This window comes from Hydra vulgaris, chromosome 03 (genome assembly GCF_038396675.1).
Source record: "Hydra vulgaris chromosome 03, alternate assembly HydraT2T_AEP".
Classification (NCBI taxonomy): Eukaryota; Metazoa; Cnidaria; class Hydrozoa; order Anthoathecata; family Hydridae; genus Hydra; species Hydra vulgaris.
The window spans coordinates 39,444,368-39,465,097 of record NC_088922.1 but is presented as its reverse complement, the minus strand read 5'-3'; the positions used below and the strand labels follow the sequence as shown (position 1 = coordinate 39,465,097).

The 20,730-nt window shown below is 26.5% G+C and overlaps 1 protein-coding gene across 8 annotated transcripts in view; it reads right to left on the bottom strand.

Moving 5' to 3' along the window:
* LOC100206624 (transient receptor potential cation channel subfamily A member 1) overlaps nt 1-20,730 on the bottom strand; it is a 99,108-nt gene that overhangs the window by 38,744 nt on the left and 39,634 nt on the right. For all 8 annotated transcript variants that reach the window (XR_010637561.1, XR_010637562.1, XR_010637559.1 and 5 more), the window contains exons 7-10: nt 10,928-11,111; nt 10,627-10,731; nt 10,023-10,111; nt 760-906 (exon numbers count right to left, since the gene is read on the bottom strand). Coding sequence is in view for 4 of the 8 variants with exons in the window: in XM_065793169.1 (XP_065649241.1) it covers nt 760-906; nt 10,023-10,111; nt 10,627-10,731; nt 10,928-11,111 (525 nt within the window). In the remaining 4 variants the exon portion in view is untranslated. The remainder of the gene's footprint in view (nt 1-759; nt 907-10,022; nt 10,112-10,626; nt 10,732-10,927; nt 11,112-20,730) is intronic.

The following is a 20,730-nucleotide window of genomic DNA, read 5'->3' as shown; positions in this document are numbered from 1 at the left end:
GCGGATGAGCATTTAATTTATCGGTTAGGAAAGAGGCGTGAACTTCTGTTCACGCCTCTTTCCTAACCGATGTCGCAAAACTTGCCCAGAGGTGGGGTTTGAACCACGGATCCTTTGTTTCTGAGCCAAGTGCGCTAAATGCATATATCAGCTACTGATATATACATTTATTTTTATATATAATTGATATATACAATATTTTGGTCACATTGTTGATACTTTCACAACTTTTTTATACAGTTCCTAATCTTTCACTGAGAACTAAACTTCTTTAATTGGAATTTTATGAATTTTTTCTGCTAGTTCTAATTTCAAACGAAAAACCATCATGTAGTATGCAAAGTTCCAAATTGTTTTCACATCATTTCTTAGGCTAAGACTGTTACCATTTTTCATTTGTAGTTGTTACTGTCTGTTTAACTTGTGTTTGCTCGTAAAGTTTCCATACCACCATTTTCTAATTTAAATATGACATTTTATAGGAGTCAAAGAAATTTTTTACAATCAGATGTCTTTTTGATGTTAACCTTTTGATGCAAATCAGGACTAAGTATTTTTATAGTGATACTACCATTATGAAATCCACCTACTTTTTCCCTAAACTACACAGGGGTTTTATTTATAAGTTTTCCTTATTATAGGTGTGCTGTCTATACCGTGGCTCAACAGTCTCACATGCTCTAAATTTATACATTTATACAAAAATTATATATTATTATAATCTATATATCATATTTGAACATTTAATGGAAATTTTACCTAGTATGAACTGCTGAACCAACCTCAATAAGCATTTCAACAATTTTAACATGACCTTCCATTGCTGCAAGGTGAAGAGGTGTGTTTGAAGAATCATCAACATCATTAGCAATGCTCAAAACATTTGACAATAAGAGTTGAACAATTCTGTAAAATAAATTTTTTGCTTAAAAGATTTGGCCACAAATTTAAAAAAATACACTTTAAAAATGATTTTAAACTCAGAAATCAAAATCAGCGCAATAAACAAAAATAAGATACAACATAAAACTATGTTCTGATAAAAATTAATACTTTTTTGATTAGAAATTTAATTGACACTTTTCTTAGACACTTAAGCCTTGAATATAGTAAAGCATCAATAACATTGCATAAAATAATTTTATTAATTAAATAAAGTTGTTTTAAACAATTTTTATTTAATTAAAATATATAATTTCATAATATTGATTGATTAAGTTGTTTAATATAAGAAATAAAAAAAAACTGTTATTTGTTATTGAAATCATTTCATAATATTAAAATTATTTCCTTTATTTTTGGTCATGTAAGCTTTTGAGTCATGTTATTATTTAAGCATAAGTTTTCCGTAATTTTTTTGTATTCTTTTTATTTCTTTTTTCCATTTTTTTCCTATTTATTCTATTATCTTTATATACTTTCTTCCACTGCATTTTGTTTCACCACTTAGCTATTTACTATCCTTTCTTTCTACTTCAAATCAATATACTTAGTTCAAATTATCTATTTTCGAATCAGCCTTAAGATATTCAAATAAGTTTTTTTGTTTTAACTTGCATACCTATATTTATATATGCCTCCATTTATATATTATTATAAATATCTTTATTTATATATTATTATAAAAAAATATTTATAACCAAGATTTTATTTAAATTTCAGTTTGCTTATATTATTATAGGGTTTAAACAAGTTTTCTAATTCTTTTTTAATGAGTTTTTCTTTTTACTTTACTTTTTTTCTCTTGTTGTTTTCAACTACTGTCACTAGTTGCATTGCACCTGTATTTTTAACCTGTTTGTTTATTCTAATTATTTTTTGAACATTAATCTTTCTGATCTTTTATTTCTATTCTCTTTTTCTTTTGTGCTTTTGAAAAAATTAAATTTATTAGCCAATGCAAATGTACGCAAAAGTCTGTTGTAGAAAACGAAAGAACATTCTGTGAAAAGAAACATCAAATGTACAAAAATGAGCAAAAAAAAAAAAAACAGAAGGAAAAGGAAGAGAATATTGGTTGTTAATTAAGAGTTTTATATACATGAAGTTTTAAGTGAAGAACATACTTTTGAGTTAAAGTTTTTATATTGAAGTTTGTATATACTTGTTTTTGGAGCTTATCACATTAAAGTTTATTATATTAAAGTTCATATATAATATATTTGCGCAGAAGATCATTTTATTACAAGTCACATATATTGTATTAGAGTGTTTTTTTGTTGTTAAAGAAATCTTTGTCATATTTTCCACATTGTTGTAATTTTTTCATGAAAAATCTACAAGCTAACCAGACAAGAAAATCAAAACTGTATTATTCAAGGCTTTTTCTCTGAACCCCTATGCAGCATACAAGTTATTCATAAAGCAAAGACTGGATGATGGAGATGTTGGATTTGACAACATTCAGAGATAAAATTCAAAAATATGTTGGATCAGCAACATTTTTTCTTAAAGTTAATGGAGTCCACATGAATGATCAAGTTTTGATAGCAAGTTATGGTCCTTTTGGAGAAGACATAATGCTGAGTATGAATACAATAGGGTTTCTAAGAGGAGCTACCATTCTTTGGTCTAGAGTAGCACATTTTGGAAGCATATGTGTGGCAGTGGAAAATCAAAGTAAAACACTATTTGAGACCAAGAAACGAGACCACTATATTTGCTTGACATTGTTTAGCAACAGGTCAACAGAAATTATGCAAATTGTTTGATTATTATATCTAAGGACTTAAAATACTTGACAAAGATTGTAACTTGAAAGCAGTTACTGCATTACAAAACCATTTGTGACTCCGTTATAAGTGGTATAGCATCTAATGAAATCTGCAACTAACAAAAATAGAGACATGAAATTAGATATTTGACAAATTTAGAGTTTAATAGGAAAGAGTGGCAAATAAAATGGAAATGGAGAATCTGCGAATATGCTGGCTCAGTATATGGCTCCAGAAAACGTTTAGCAAGAGTACAAGAGCAAACTACAATGGAATAAAGTGATTCAATAAAATAAAGGCAAAGTTTGGCCAGTGTTAGACTGGAGAAACCCAAACAAATTCATTGAGGCATTCACAAGGGATTCAGACGCCTGTGTAAAGAAATTGAGACAATGGAGAAGAATGGGTGACAAATCTGCAAATATCAACCTGAGCAAAGTGTATCTAGCTGAAAGTGGACGAGACATTGTGGCCCTATCAAACAGTGATGTTGAAAACCAACGGTACTGTCTGACGGATTTGTTGTGGTCAAGAGGAAATAAAATGTGTGAAATTCCACAGAAACTATCAAGGAGAAAGGTGTTTTCTATTATACCATATGCCAGTGGTTGCATGTCGCTTATAGTCTTTTTAAGCGGAAGACAGTTTCTTTGACAAGTAAATCGGACAATCAAATTATTGATGAAGGAGTACAACATGTGTTGGAGAAGGTACTAGCAAGGTGAAAGAAATTGAACCTGCTTGCGTGTACATTGGAAGTGCGAGGCAGCAAAGGCAAAGTGTGGGTTAATGCCAGTTCCTTGGAATTAGGAGCTCTTGTCCAAATTGGTCACCATTGAAAACACAACGTGGTTGCGCAAGAATCAATCTGAGGTTCACATAAATGTAGTGACATAGGACGCCATTTTTTGTGGTATCAATATGGCATTGACATGGAAACTCAACAGACTGCAATTATTCACAGACTCCATGACGATTTTTCATTAGATCTCTGACACCTTGACAGGGAAATCAGGACTAAAGTTCAAAGCAACACGCAAAATGTTAATACAATGGAGAGTTCTAGGAATTAGTTAACAATTACAACTTGGAGATAAATGTGAAGCTGATATCATCCAAAGACAATTTAGCTTATTCATTAACTAGAGTACCAAGTTGGTGGATGAGAATGTTGAAACTTGACAGTTCCATGAATTATGCTGGAATCGCCATAACAAATGAGAAATCAATGCCATACCATGTGAAGCACATAAGACCATGTAAAGCACATTAGACGTTAACTCTCCATCACTTGACTCGTCATTCAGCAAAGTCTCATTCTTTTACTGTATCTGTCCCTCCATGCTCTAAAAACTTTTATTTATCTAGTTTTTTTCCCTGCACCTCAACCCTTTAAACACTCTTCACTCTCTAAAACACATCTTCATGTTTTCCTGACTCATACAACCTTCAACTTTTCAAGTCTTCTGTCAACCGCTCCCTTGCTCTATAACTCTATTCTTTTTTTCTAGTAACTCCCAACAAGTGGTTGCTTGCAGCCTTGTTGGAAGTGAATCACAATTAAAATAAAAGAAAAAGACTAAAGACATAGATTGCAGAATAACCGAATGAATGAATTAGCGGATGTAATTAGAGATGGCAAGGACGATGTTAAAAATGTTGGAAATGAAGACTGCAAACAAAGCATTAAATGAGAATGGAGTTCAATCGGCAGTAAACATTAAGATTCAGAATGCTGTAGCTCCCCTACACCGAAGCAATCAAGAACAATGAGTACCTTTCAAACTTCACACAGTTAATGAAAAAAAATAAAAAAAAATAAAACATATACCAATACAAAAACATAAAGGTTGAATTTCATTCAGCAAAAACAGTTATCATTGCTTTAGTAAAAGCAAAAACTCTAAAAGATCATTTGCCAAGAACTTTTATAAATAAAGGTTAAACAGAAAATGAAAGAGCTCATGACAAAGATCTTAAAAAAAAAAACGAAATGATCTTAATGACAAACTCAAAAACACAATTGACAACAATATCAAGCTTAGATATGAGATTAACACAAATCATGAAAATAAAAAAAATACTACAATATAAGGGATCAACAATTAAAAATATATATATATATTAAAGAATGATGTCATTATGTGCCAACATATAATTATTCAAATCAGCCTAACAATAACAATACCAACTCAATTAATATTACCACTACGCTAAATACTCTGCATTTGGTTAATAAATGCAACTATTAAACCAAATGATAATAATTTTTTGTTTATACAACCTGAAACTTTTAATAAAAACAAAGTGATTTCAGTAAATAATTTCTTTAATAATACTTGCAACATTCCCACAACTTACAACTTTAATCTCTTCTTTGATTTCTCAAATAAAAAATTACAATAAAGAAATCAAATCAATATTAGATTTAAAGAAATCAAACCAATATTAGATTTAAAGAAATCAAAATAATATTAGATTATATTCAATCAAGAGTTAAAAAATCTAAAAAAAAATTACATCAATTATCATTTTGATTATTTGAAAAAGAAACAAATTATTTTATTAACTCAAATGACTATTACGAACCAATATTCATCAAAATTAAATAAAGCTTTGAAGACACTTCTTTTCCTGATTATATACTTTACAATAACAAGAAAGCTCCAACATTGGAAAAGTTATTATTTTTCAACAAATTATTTAGCACATTTAAGTTTAATTCTAATAGTGTACTCAATGATTCTTATAACTTTATTAACAATCACTTCAATAATCTTAAAATATCTAATAAGATACAAAAAAAAAATTCTTATACCTTCTTATTAAAAAATATAAAATCGTTGATGCAATTAAAAATTTAAAAGAAAAAAGCAATTACTGTTTAATTAACATATTCAACAAATGGCTAAAAACAGGCAGTATTCCAAATGAATTCAAAATAGGTAGTATTATGTCACTCTATAAACAGAAAGGTGAAATTCATGATATCAACAGTTATTAAAGTATAGCTATAATATCTCCATTAACGAATGTGTTTGAATGAATAATTACTAAAAGAATAACAGCATATTTTGAACAAAATGATTTATTCAATGATGACAAATACAGTTTCAGATGCAATCAATCATGTGAAACTGTGCTGCACATTCTTATCTCTAAAGTAAAGTTAAGCAACTCTAAAAAACTCTTTAGAATATTATTATTTATTGATTTCGGAAACGCTTTTGACTTCTTGAGTAGATTCCAAGCTTCTGATTTTGAAGCTAAAACATGGTTTTTCAACTGATGCTTTAAACTTAATACGCAACTATTTTCATAATAGAAAAATATTTAAAAAAGTTTACGATGCATATTTTAAAAAGAAAAAGTTAATATTGGTGTACCACAGGATTTCATTTTAGAACCTTATTATTTTTAGTTTTCATTAATGATCTGCCTGAATATCTAATGCTATTTGAATTAACAATATTTGCAGATGGCACAACACTTATGACAAGTGATACCAATCTAAATCATCAAATAAAAAAGACTCAGTCAGTATTCAATTACAATTCTTTAAAACACTCATACTACCTAACTTTGATTACTGCTTAAGTCTAATATTTTACTACATTAGAAAATACAAAGCCTTCGTAAAGCATAATACATGATTTTATTTTTACTACTCAAAATAAATATTCAAAACAAAGATAAATTTCAAATCAATCAACAACTTAAAGCATACAACCTACAAAGTTGTCACCATCGATTTTTCTGTAGAGCACTACAACTATGCAACAAAATAATTTATTACAAGAAACCAATGAACTTATTCAAACAGATTGATTTTGTTACCCTTGATAATATCAAGTACAATACTAGAAGTAAAAACTTTTTAAACTTTAAAATATCCAACAAATGTTATGAACAGTCATTTAAGACTTTCTTCAGCAGTATAATAAATAACCACTACAATAACAACATCAAATTAAAACCAAAAGAATTCAATGATCTATTTTTATTTAACAACATTAACTCAATTATAACACATACAATTATTAACAAAATTAGGTTTGATATCAAAATAAACAGATTATATAACTATATTGATTTTTATATAAGCAAAAAAATTAGAAAAAAAGACAAAACATTTATCAATTTATTTTAACATCTCATTTATTTATTATTATAAATAACTTACTATACTACTTGCATCTCATTAAAAACACTTCTATTTACTAGCAATGGTAAAAGACACATGGTCTATAAAATCGAAGTAAACGAAAAAAAAAGATTGATCACTAAATAATTGACTTGTCTGACTAGATTATGACTCACTTAATCAACTTGTTTCTCTGTATAGCAGCCTTGATTGTAAAGGCTCATGTTTTGGAACTAATAAGTAAATAGAGGTTGCAACAACTATTTAAGCAACAGTCTAGGGGAGGTAAATTCAGTAAAAAACATATACTAATAAAAATTACCTTTTTAAAAAATCCTAAATTAAAGAGATTAAAGTGTCTAAAAAGAATTTATTAAAGATATTTAACATTTAACTAAATATTTGCTTTTTAAATCAGATTATAAATCTTTAAGTTAGAGTAAATCAAGGTCTGTTATACTGACAGATTGAATAAACAACTTTTTAAAAAAGACAAGTTTTAATTTTGCAAATATATTCTTTTTATTTTATAAGATCCACTTCTAAGCTATTTAAATCTCATGTTGTTTACAAATATTTTTGAACTGGCTTTAATGCTAGTTATTTTTAAGAAACCTCCAGACATTTGACAAGTAGGATAAACGGACACCTTTAAATTGATAAAAAAATCTCATATATATAAACATTTAAATACATCAATTAATTATAAAAATCTATATATACTTTTTTTTTTTAATTTTATTGATTTTTTTTATTTGAGATTTTGGATACTGTTTCAACCAAAAAAATAATTAAAAAGCGCTCCACATTAAATAGCAAAATCTCTCATTTAATAAACAAACTTCCAATCATACTATTAATTTATCTATTTAATTAAACTGCCATTTTATTTTATTTTTATAATTTGATTGGTTATTTACTGAGTCACTTTTGTAATAATTTTTATTGGTATTGGTATAATAGTTTTTATATGTATATATTTTTTTTCATCAATATTTCTCTGTAAAGTTTTCTATATTCAATATTTGTTCTAGAGTTTTTTTTTGCAAAACTAAATCTTTTGAAAATGTAAAACTATATTATGAAACATGTATAGAATAAAAAATATTGTGTTATTTTAAATATATATTTATATAATAAATTCACCTCCCAAAGACTTTAGAGACATTATAACAGTATAGTTTTTTTTAAAACTATTTTATTTGCAACACTCTCTCAACTCTAAGCTCAATAACATGAGCGTTAAATAGAGCTGCTGTGTGGAAGGTCAAACGTTAAATAAAGCCACTGTGTAGAAGGTGAAACATTAAGTAGGGTGTAAAAGCATGCCTGTGTGTAAAAACATTGTTGCATTGTGCCAAAATATGCATTATAACCAACCTATATTTATTATTGTAATGTTTTTTTCTGCTTAGTTTAATGGCAAAGTGACTAGTGGATTTAGTCTAGGAGCAAAACATTAATCTATTGTTCCTAGACTGAATGTGTTCATTTGCATCATTACAATGCATAAACATAATAACATATACATAATAACATTATGTATTAACATATTGTAATAACAAGAAGATTATCTAAGGTTTAAAAAATCCTTTTACACTAACCCAAAAGAAATTGAGGGAGGCAGTGTATCAGAATTTTTAATTCAAACAAATTATGCATGTATACTTCAAATTTGAAAGATTTAGGAAACCACAACAATAAAAACTTTACTCTAACAGACAAAAAAAAACCTTTATTAGTAACACTACATACAGTTTCATTATAACAAATTCTAATCATCAAGTATTTTTATGATAAATACTTAAAAATTGAAATATATGTATGTTTTAATTTTCAAATACTTACCATATAAACATAAGCATCTGTTATACACAAATGTCAAATTAAAAGTGTTTGAGATTGACAATTTTTTAAAAAAACTTAAAAATATATTTTAAAAGGTAACCACAACACATAAAAAACACTGAGTTGTTATTTTCTATATATGGGGGTTTTAAGGCACCATAATATCTATATTACAAAAATATATAATAGAGAGAGAGAGAGAAAGAAAGGGTATCTTTACATTATTGAGTGATTTCTTCTTGTTTTTCTTGTTGGTAATCAATTATGATTAAGCTCTCCATACAGGAGCAAGAAATAAAACCTTAGTTGCCAATTGCTAATTCAAATTAGCAAAATGGAAAAAGTTAAATGTCCTTTTGCCAGAACATTATGTTATTATTTAAACCTTTAATTCAAATTAGCAAAATGGAAAAAGTTAAATGTCCTTTTGCCAGAACATAATGTCTAAAAATAGACCTTGAACAACAAATCATGTTGAAAAACTGGTCTGGGAAACTCAGTAAATAATATTAATTCAAATATTCTAAATTTTCCTTGAAACTAAGTACAGTATGAGGCTTTTTTTATAAGGGCCTACTAGCAATATATATTTTTTGACAAATATAACAAACAAACAATGCAACACTAAACTACTACACAATACACAAATACAAAAATAAATAAATAATCTCGATAGATTGCTTATTCCTTTGAGCATTTGAAGTCTGATATTAAATTGGCATAGCATTATTTACTAATATATTTACATTATCAAAATTAATGGTATTATATACTAGCGTATTACATTATCAAAATTAAAATAGTAATTTTCTTATAGGATAAAAATAGTTTCTATATATAATAAGTGTATTACAGTTGTTAGAAGTACAACATGACAAACATGAACATGACAAATATTTCCATACAGTATGCCAAGATTTAAAACTTATAGCTAATTGAATTTTTTATTAATATATACTAAAAATATACTAGGAAAAAAAAAATACCAAAATTTATGCCAAAAAAAAAAAAAAATTGCAAAAAAAAAAAAAAAAAAGCAAAACAACACCAAAGAAAAAACACACCTTTTTTGCAACTTTCTCTCTCTCTCTCTCTCTCTCTCTCTCTCTCTCTCTCTCTCTCTCTCTCTCTCTCTCTCTCTCTCTCTCTCTCTCTTTCTCTACACACACACACACACACACACACACACACACACACACACACACACACACACACACACACACACGCACACACAGATATGTATATATACTATAGCGTATATGGATAACATATTGTATATATGCATTTATTAATTTAAAATATTTAGGCTGACTAACCTAAAGTGACCATTCTTTGCAGCAAGATGTAGAGGAGTAAGACTTTCATGACATTTTGCATCAATACATGCACCTAAGCTCAAGAGAGTCTAAAAAAATTTAATTTTAAACAATTCAGAAAACATTTTGCACACCAAAGACATTTAAACAATTTAAACACAAGCAAACTCAAAGTTTTTGTTTAAAAAAAAAAATACTTTCAACTTGCTACTTGCCCTTTTAATTCAGGTAAGAGTAGGAGCTAGAATTTTAGATTTTAATGATGATAAAGTATCATCATTATTCATATGTAAAAAGTTGTTTAAAAGTTATCTGAAGCTCCAAAAACTATGTATTATGGACTGATAGCAAGACAAAATATATAAAGTAAAAGACAATAAGCAAAAAAGCCAATGAGTTCCTTGCCATAAACAATGAGACTAATAATTGAGACAAAAAAAAAAAAAAGAAAAAGCAAAATAATTAATCAGGTACTTTAATGAATTCGTTTTAAGCTATTTTTTTAATTGCCAAATTTATTTCTTAGTTTTAAAAAAGTTTAAATTAAACTTTTTTTTTTTAAATAAAAAAAAAAAAAATGATGGTTTTAAAAACCTTAACTTACTTGAACAATATTATCATGTCCTTCTTTTGCTGCAATATGAAGTGGTGTCATACCATACTTATTAATTTCCTCCAAAAGATTCTTAATATCATACTTACACAAAATCTAAAACAAAGAAATGGAAAAATTCTAATATTTTGTCAACATAAAAACTGAAGATAACAAACCATTGCCAACAAAAATATTGTTTTTTAATTGAAGTAATGATAGCTAATAAAAACATTTAAAACATTTTTCCATTTAAAAAAAACATTAGGCTCATACAATACAATAAACAAAATTTAAAGCTATAAATAATTACCTCTAATGCTTCTTTAGAATTTTCTTCAGCAGCTAAAAATAAGCATGTTTTATCATTTGAATCTTTGGCATATATGTTTGCAGTATATTCAAGCAACAATTTTACTGATTCAAAATAATTTTTACGCACAGCTATAAGCAAGGGTGTTTCATTGTCTTTATCACGACAATCAACATGTACTCCTCTGTAAAAGAGAATAAATTTTATACTACTATTATGGTATACATAAAACTTTACTAATTGCACCATACTAAAATCAGGAAAGCGTCTTAAGTAAATACAGCTTATGATATGGAAAGTACCTACATATATAAAAGATCAATCAAAATAAAAAAGTTGCATCTTGAATATAACTCCTTTTTAAAAAAACTTAATATATTCACACAGAGTGAAAAAGGGTCATCTTTGGTATAACTAAAAAAAAATTTTTTGTCTTTTATTACCTTATGTTACATAAATTAATACTTATGTTAGTTCTATTGTTATTTTCTTGAAATTTTCTTTTTAAGTAATAATAAAATCTGACCAACAATAAGTTAAAAAACCTTAGAATTATTTTTTTTATAAAATAAAAATTATTAAAAAAAACTAATATTACTTCACTTCTTTTGAGACCAACATAACATGCTTAAAAAAAATTTCGCACAAAAATTTGTCACAGAAAAATTCTGCAAAACTCAAAGTTGAGATAAAATCTTAATTGTATAAATAATAATATTTTTTATAATAACAATATATATATATATATATATATATATATATATATATATATATATATATATATATATCTGTTTTTATCAATTTACCGATTTTCCAAACGATAGCATTATAATTTTTTTATCCAGCATTATGATAATAATTAAATAATAAATTAACTAAACTTTATGCATTACTTAGAATTTTTTTGAGAAATTGTTTATTTTGACTTTGTTTATAAGCTTTAATTTAACAGCTGAATATACTTATACTTTTACTACCATAATGTTGTTTTTTGAATAATTTTCGTTTGTGTTGTTCTATTGTTATATTTAAAAGTAGCCTATTTAAGCATTGTTACCTATATATGTTCAAGAAAGCCTACTATATTTCTATATTTTTATTATTTTATTTTTATTTCAATTCACCTCCCCAAGGCCATGAAGGCCACTCAGGTCGAGGAGGGTATTTTAGTTATGGTTACAACCCTCTCTCAACTTTAACTCCAAAACACAAACCTTAATGAACAAGGCCACTGAGCTGAGAAACAAGTTGAATGTAGTACTACCAGAGACATAGTGGGGATCAAACATCACAAAATAAAATTATTCTAAAAACAACTTAAATACCAAAAAATAATTTAGATATCTAAACAACATGATTGTTGTTTAGATATCTAAGTAAATTGCTTAATTAAATTTATTCTTGTCTTGATAAGAAGCCAACACTCTCTGATTGCTTAGAGGTGGGATTTGAGCTTGAAAAAGATCTCACTTCTGCTACAGCATATATAGCAAATATATATATATATATATATATATATATATATATATATATATATATATATATATATATATATATATATATATATATATATTCTGCTACAGTCAATGTAGCTGCACTCCCTTGTAGCAACAGGCTATAAGATAGTCGATGTAGCAGCACTTTTTTGTAGCAGCAGCTATAAGATAGTCGATGTATCAACACTCCCTTGTAGCAGCAGCTATAAGATAGTTGATGTAGCTACACTCCGGGCATGTTTTTAAAATATGTTTTAAAAACGAAAACACTATTAATTTAAAAAAATTTCTAGTCGTTATTGCTACGGTTTTTGTAAAATGATAAAACTTAATGTATTTTCGCATTATTTTGATTGTTTTAATGCAGCTTAATTGTTGAAGTCACATAATTGTCATTAAAAGAGATTTTTTTACCATAAAAGTCTCTTTCAACTACAATATAAGGATATATATATATACACACTAGGGTGATCCTAGGGTGGAAGAAGGCATGTGATCATCTACTTTAAACTACTTGAGAATTTTTTTTACTTATACAATTTTTCATGTTAAGAACTATTTCAATTAAACTTCCTTGGTTTGAAGTCCACCAAAGTAATCAATTAGAGTCTATTTAGCATATTTTTCTAATTTAAAATATGTTGTAACCCATTATAAACACTAATTATAAGAAATTCAAATTCAAATATATATTGTATGATAAATACATTGAAATTTTAATATTAAATTTTCAATATAAAGAAAATTCAAACTTCTGAAAAAAAGCTGTTATATTAACACCTAAATGTGTGCCCAGTATAAGAAAATCTAACATGAGTACAATATAAAAAATTTTCTCTGTTAATCAAAACTAGACAATCTGGTTAGAACTTAATATACCATCTGATTGATTCTAAGTGCCTTTTTCTTTGATTTGGTAACATATTTTATGTTGTTTTCTTGCATAATGTTCTGCATTTTCTTTATTAGCAGTTTTCACAAAGTCACTACAAAGCTTTACTCCACGTTCAGCAGATTTGTTTACAACGCATAAATTAGAAATAACATTTTTCGAAGCTAGAAAACTTTTTTTTTTTGCTATAATGTAATCGGTTCCCTGAGAAAACTATGTTTATATTTAGTATAATAAAATCAGTCAAGTCTTTCACAGCCATTTCAGGAAACATTGGAAATGTAGGTTTACCAAACCCCGACCCTTTTCTAATTGAAGTTATTACAATTGGTGTCACATAATTTTTTAGCAATAGTATTTCATTTGCAATTTTTTGCCTCTGCTTGTCCTTGATATTAAAGATGCTTGCTATTAAAGATAAACCTTTTGCCTAATCTTGATATTAAAGAGAGACAGTGAAGCTAACTACTCAGTGAGATACCACATGTAATTGCTAAAAGCTTTCAGAGCAGCATTAGCAATAGTTAAATCAATAACTTTATACTCTATGAATGAATCAATGAAATTTAAATCATTAGTATAAGCTGCTGAAGATATAGGTGTGCTTAGCCACCATGGAATACAAAATAATACAACAAACTGAACAATCCTTTGTAGCTTAGTAAGTTGATGTCTAGAAAAACTGTACTTTAGATAGCTGACTGATTTTCTTTTGTTTTATATAGTACAACAATATTGACACCCATGCATTGTGCAAAACACCTGGTCTATTAAACCCAGAGAAAACTATATTTTGCCCATTACTTAAATACAACGTTACTTGAACAAGTTCTCTATAATTACCTCTGCTGAAATTTTGACTCATTGCTTCTTGGCAAAGATTGGTAATATTTTTGTTTATCAAAGACTGAAATTTGAGGGATGTCAAGATTTTCAGTACTTTGGCAAATCAGAAAGCTTAAAGTTTTTTTAAATCTAAAAACCAAACAATGCTATCATCATTTTATAGCTTATACTCTCGAGTCCTTAATGCAAGGGAAGTGGGAATAAAAAGCAGAGTGGAAATTTCAGTCCAAAACTAATAAGGAGGGGAGGGGGGTTAATAAAATGGAGGAGAGGGGGTTGAGTTTTAATTTTTTTAAAGAAAATTAATAAATGATCCCCCCCCCCCCCCCTTTTTATCAGGGACTTGAGAGTAGAGTTGATATTATTTAATCTCAAATATTAAATAAAAATAAAATGTTTTACTAAATGTACATGAGATTTATTAATATAAATCAAATACCAATGTTAGATTAACTTACAAATATATTGATTTTGGGACCTTTTGAAACCTCTACCTCCACCCTGTTACACAAGTTAGTATTATTATTTTTATGTAATGTCTGCAAGGAAGTCATAGAAGTGGCCTGTTCAATATATTTTGCATTGAAACACAGCTTGCAGTTATAGCCCTGGTGTTTGATGCTGTTGTGTCAAAAACCATGTCTACCACACATTCTGTACAATTCCACTCTTCCAGGAGTTCATACACCGCTTTAGCAAACATTGGTGTCATCTTCTCGGTGAATTTCAGTAATTATATACCTGAACATCCTGAAAATAAATAATTTTTGAACCAGAACCAATTTTAACTGACTTGATAATAAATATATTGACTTGATAATATGTAAATTATTAGTTCCTAATTTGAAAACTTACACATATTTTATTTTATATGTACCTGAAAAAGAACCTTTCTTCCATAACATTTTTGTTGTAATAGGAATCCAAGCTCATTTACATCATGATCAAGACAAACTTCATCTGTTTTCATCAAAGTGTTGTTAGAATATCTCAAGATATTTGATAGACATTCTTTTTCTTTATCAATTCTTTCTTGATCAGCAAATTTTCTGTCATGACATTTTTTTCCACAAGGCTATGTTTAAACTGTTGATGTCTCCCTATCAGTTATCATGATAATCAGAAACAGTTTTTCCTCTGCATCAACCAATTTATTTAGCACATTTTACGGCTAGAACTTCTTTGTTTTTGTAAGTTTGTCTTTAAACCCAATAATTTTTTGGGTATTCTTGTCAGTGTTTCTACGAGTATGGTCAATTTTCAGCAGGCTTTTTAACACATTAAAAAATGCCATGATTTCCTCTCCCATTTTATTTTATTGTTATTGTTTGTATTCTTGCTCTATTATAAAGTAGGTAGAGTTGATTTAACTGTATCATTTTCAGCCTCTCTTATAATTTTTAGTATGCCTGTAAAATGACCACAAACAACAGCACAAATTAAAAAAAAAATAAAAAAAACAATTTTGGATAAAACAGTTTAACTGCTTATTTTATTAAAAAAAAATTATTTTCTAATTTTTGGTAAGAATTATATAAAGGAAAGAAGAACATTAATTAATATAATATTTCAATTGACATTTGTAGGTCAACACATTACCCTGATTATAGACAAATTTAGAAAAATTGTGTCATCTTGAAACTTCAATTGAAATCTGCTACCAATAAACATCGTCTAATTTCATAAAATTTCAGATTTTAACTTTTTATTAAAAACCTCACCCCCCAAAAAAGTGTATATACAAATATATACTATAAAAAAATAAAATTTTCAAAACGCCAATACACAAGAAGTCAAATTTGGAGCAAATTTTAAAAAAATATGATAGCAAAAAAAAATTCCAAAAATATTGACATTTACATTGTGCTGAAGCGGAAAAATACCCAGAAAAATGCCCCAAATTGTTTCTAAATTATTTTGTTTGCGCGCAAGGTAAATCTCAATAAAAATTTTTTTTCTAATGTGATTTTAATAGTCCAAATTTTTTATATATTTTTGTTTAAAAAATATTTTTAAAAAAAATATTTTTTCACAACAGATATATATATATATATATATATATATATATATATATATATATACATATATATATATATATGTATATGTATATATATATATATATATATATATATATATATATATATATATATATATATATATATATATATATATATTAGCTACTTCTAACATCAAATAATGCTGGAACCACTTTTATATATACATATACATATATATATATATATATATATATATATATATATATATATATATTTATATATATATATATATATACGTATATATATATATATAGTGATGTATTCCTGGATGTAGAGGAAACTATGACGCCAAACATAAAGCAAAAGTTTTCAAGCTTCCTCCAATGAAGAAGAAAGAAATTGTTGGATAAATTCAATTCCAAGAAATTTTCCAAATAAACCAGATAATGTTGTCTGCCAAAGACATTTTCCAAAATATTTTGTAAAAACTATAGTCAATGGGAAAGTTAGATCAGTTGAACCTCCTTCAATTTTTCCAAACATTAGGCATAGTGTGAAATCAACTCAACCTTTAAAACCATGATCCACTACTAAAGTGTTGTCTTCTATCAGAAATAAAAAGTGTGATGAGTTATCGCAACATTTAAAAAACAATTTGTTTACATTCATTTTTTTATGTAAAGATATTAAAAATCATAAATTTGTTAGTCCTGTAACAACTTTTGTCATAAATTATGTTATGCACATCCAATCTGATTCTTTTTATTTTAACTGTATACATATCAGTCTTTCATAGGAAGACGTGCGATCACACGCAATTATATGAACATGTAAAAAATAATTTGTTTTAACGATTCGACCACGGCTTTTGACATATTTTCAATATTTAAAAATGCGTTACAAAAACTTACTTAAATTATCTAAGAAAAAAAAACTTCAAAAATGAAAAAAAAATCTTAACGAGAGAGAAAATAAAAAAAATACTTAACTAAAGCAAAAACACACACAAAAAAAACTCATCAAACTAAAATGCTTAGTCTATTTAATTTACGCATTAAAAACCCACTTCATTCTTTGTTTTAACATTTGTACTTTGTTTTTTGCTTTTTAATATTTTTAAAGATAAACATTTATTATAAAAAATGCATAATTATACAAGTAAAAAAAACAACAGTTTTTAATAGTTTTTATAAAAATTCATTAGAGGTGTTTTGTTACTTCATTAAAAAGTGTTTTGATATAAAAGCATTTAAGATCAAACTTATTTAATTGTAACGGCTTTCTAAAACATTGTCTTTTTTTCAACGAAACTTTGTTTATCTTTTTAAATGTATTAACTTTAATTATTCTTATATTAAAATTCGTTAAAAAGACTTTCGTTGTCGTAAAATGTCATCGTTTATAAAGAGAAAGCAATTTTTTATTTTTAATAACGTTTATTATAAAAAATGCACACTTAAACAATTTATATATTATAAATTAAAAAAATATATACAACAGCCAATTTTACTTTTAAAAAAAACCATTATCAGTAAACTGTTACTTTATTTAAAAGCGTTTCGCTAATATAAAAACATTTGTTCAAAGTTTTGATGTAATTTATTCAAAATTATTGTTTGCTTTATTCACCAAAATCCAATAAGGAACCTGCATTAAAGGTTTTAAAGTTATCTGTATAACTTTGAAAAAATTGTTGTGCACATTTTTTATTGATGTATATTTTGATATTTTTTTCTACCTTTCTTGATGTAAATTTTTTCTTTTGCATTATTTTAAAGTTTTTTCATTTTTTTATGATTTAGATTTTAAATAATTACAACTCATTATTTTGAAAATATTGTATTTTATTCTTTTTTTTGAAAATGTTTTATTTAAATTTGATGGTATTTAATAAACACTGCAATAGACATTTTGTGCATTATTACAGTACTTTTAAAATTACTAAAAATAATGCCTTAAGCTCGCTAACTTATAGCCATTTTTTAATATTTTTCCTAACTTTGTCCCCCTCCCCCTCAATCAAAAAAAATGGATTTGCGACAGGAAGGTCTGTAGTAATTATCACTATGCTTTTAAACGATTGTTTTCATTAATACAATAAATAGTTTAAAAATGTACTTTTAGTTGCATTACTCATTGTGAATTTAGTTCTTGTTAAATTTTGTTTCTAAGTTAAACTTTACTTATATAAAACAAATAAAAGCAACTTTTGATGGAAATCTGAGTTTCATGCCTTTCAGCAATCATAAGCCATTGTGTATATCTCTATATGTAATATACACAATGCATATGGATATACACAATGGCTGATGAATATATATATATATATATATATATATATATATATATATATATATATATATATATATATATATATATATATATATATATATATATATAATATATATATTTATCCGTGTCACTGATTCTCTGATAGTGTAATGCTGACATAACACTTACGTATTAATCATGAGAAAGTTATTTTATTTTAAAGCACATTTATTACTTAAAAAATATCATGGGCCAAAATAAATTCATTTTACTTAAACTTTATTAACTTACTGAGTTACAATATTGTGTGGTGTAGTGGTTAATAAATTTGATCATGGTGCCTGCACTTTGGGTTCAATTCCTATTGGAGTCTATTTTCCTTTTTTTTTAGAATATTAGTTTATTAACTAACTAAGTGATGCTAATATATTAATAATAATAAATATCAATATAATAATAGACGCGGCGGTTAATAAGTAGTTACGTAATTCACTTAATAAATAATATGCGCGCAACATGTCTTGCTTTTAAAGAAAAATGTTATCGCTAATGCTCTTACTCTTGAGTCCTTAACACAAAGGGGGAAATTTTTTAACTTAGAACTTTTTATTGTTAAAAGTTTTATTTGTTATTTTATTTATTTTAAGTCATTTAAATTTTAATTTAAATTTTTTTCACTGATAAATACTCATTAGGTATGCATAATATAAGATTTATTTGCCATCACCAGCTTCACTTCACTTCTCAAAATAATTATCATTTACAAGTGTAAAAGGTTGCTAAAAACAGACACCACAGGCGCCCATGAATTTTCTAGTATACATATATATGTATATATATATATATATATATATATATATATATATATATATATATATATATATATATATATATATATATATATATATATATATATATATATGTATATATATATATATATATATATATATATATATATATATATATATATATATATATATATATATATATACATTTATATACAATACACTATAAACCATTTATAAATAATATTTACACATTTTTTATACTTTGCTTCAATATTTTTCTATGCAATAAAATTTTTATCTGTTTTAAATAACTTTTAGCAAAAAATTGTCTAAATGTTCTAAATAACAAAATGGGGAAAAAAGAAGACATCAGTTCTGAAAAAAAAAAAAAATTCAAAATTTTCTGAAAGATAAGCATTACTCAATAAGTTAAAATATCAAGAAAATGTGAAAGTGTGAGATATCAAGACGCACTGCATACAGAATCAAAGACAAATTGAAAAATGGCCTTCCATTCAATATTAAGAGGCAAAGCAAATTTGGTTGAAAAAAGAAAGTAACACCAAGAAAATAACAGAAAGCTAGTGAAAATAGTGAAAGAAAATAGATTTGCTACATACTTATCAACTACTAACAAGTTGAATGATATGGGACTAAATATAGCAACAATCACTATTCAACAAAGTTTGCACAGATTGAGCATCAAAAGTCAAAGGCCTGCACAAAAGCCTAAATTAACCAACTCTCAGAGAAAAAACCACCTGGATTGGGCAAAGTAGTACACTAGTTTCACAGTTGATGACTGAAAATTGGCAAATCATTATAATACAAAAATATTTTTTTTTCTTTTTAATATTCCGGTGTTGGTATTTAGTGATTGTTTTTATTTTGCTTTCTCCAGGTATGCTTCAGTCTACTATAGAGTCTATTATAGACATTATGACTCTAAAGGCTCAATATGTAAAAAGGGCTTCCAATGGAAAATTTGATGAAGATTGTATAATCCAGACAACTTAATACCCTCATAATGTCATGTTTTGGTCAGTTATTAGTGAAAAAGCCCTTGGTCAACTGTATACTGTTTATGGAATATTGAAACAGGACCACTACAAAAAGATCAATAAAACCTGTTATTTACCTTAATTGAAAAAGTGGTTTCCAAATAAACAGAAAATATTTATGTAAGATGTACCATGTTACACAGCAAGCATGTTACACGGCAAAATCCATTACAAATTATTGAGATCTCAAAACTCAACTTTTGAATTGGCCAGGGAACTCCCCAGATCTAAACCCCATAGAAAATGTATGGGAGCAATTAAAGAGAGAAATTTTGCTAGAAAAGGTCACAAGTAGGACCCAATTGATTGAAAAAGTTATTTATCTTTGAAAGAAATGACTTCAAATTGCATTTATAGCATGCTGAAATAAAAAAGGATCAACAAAATATTAAAAATTCATGTTAATAAACATATTCCTATTTTTATTTTGTGTATCTTATATTAGAAAATAG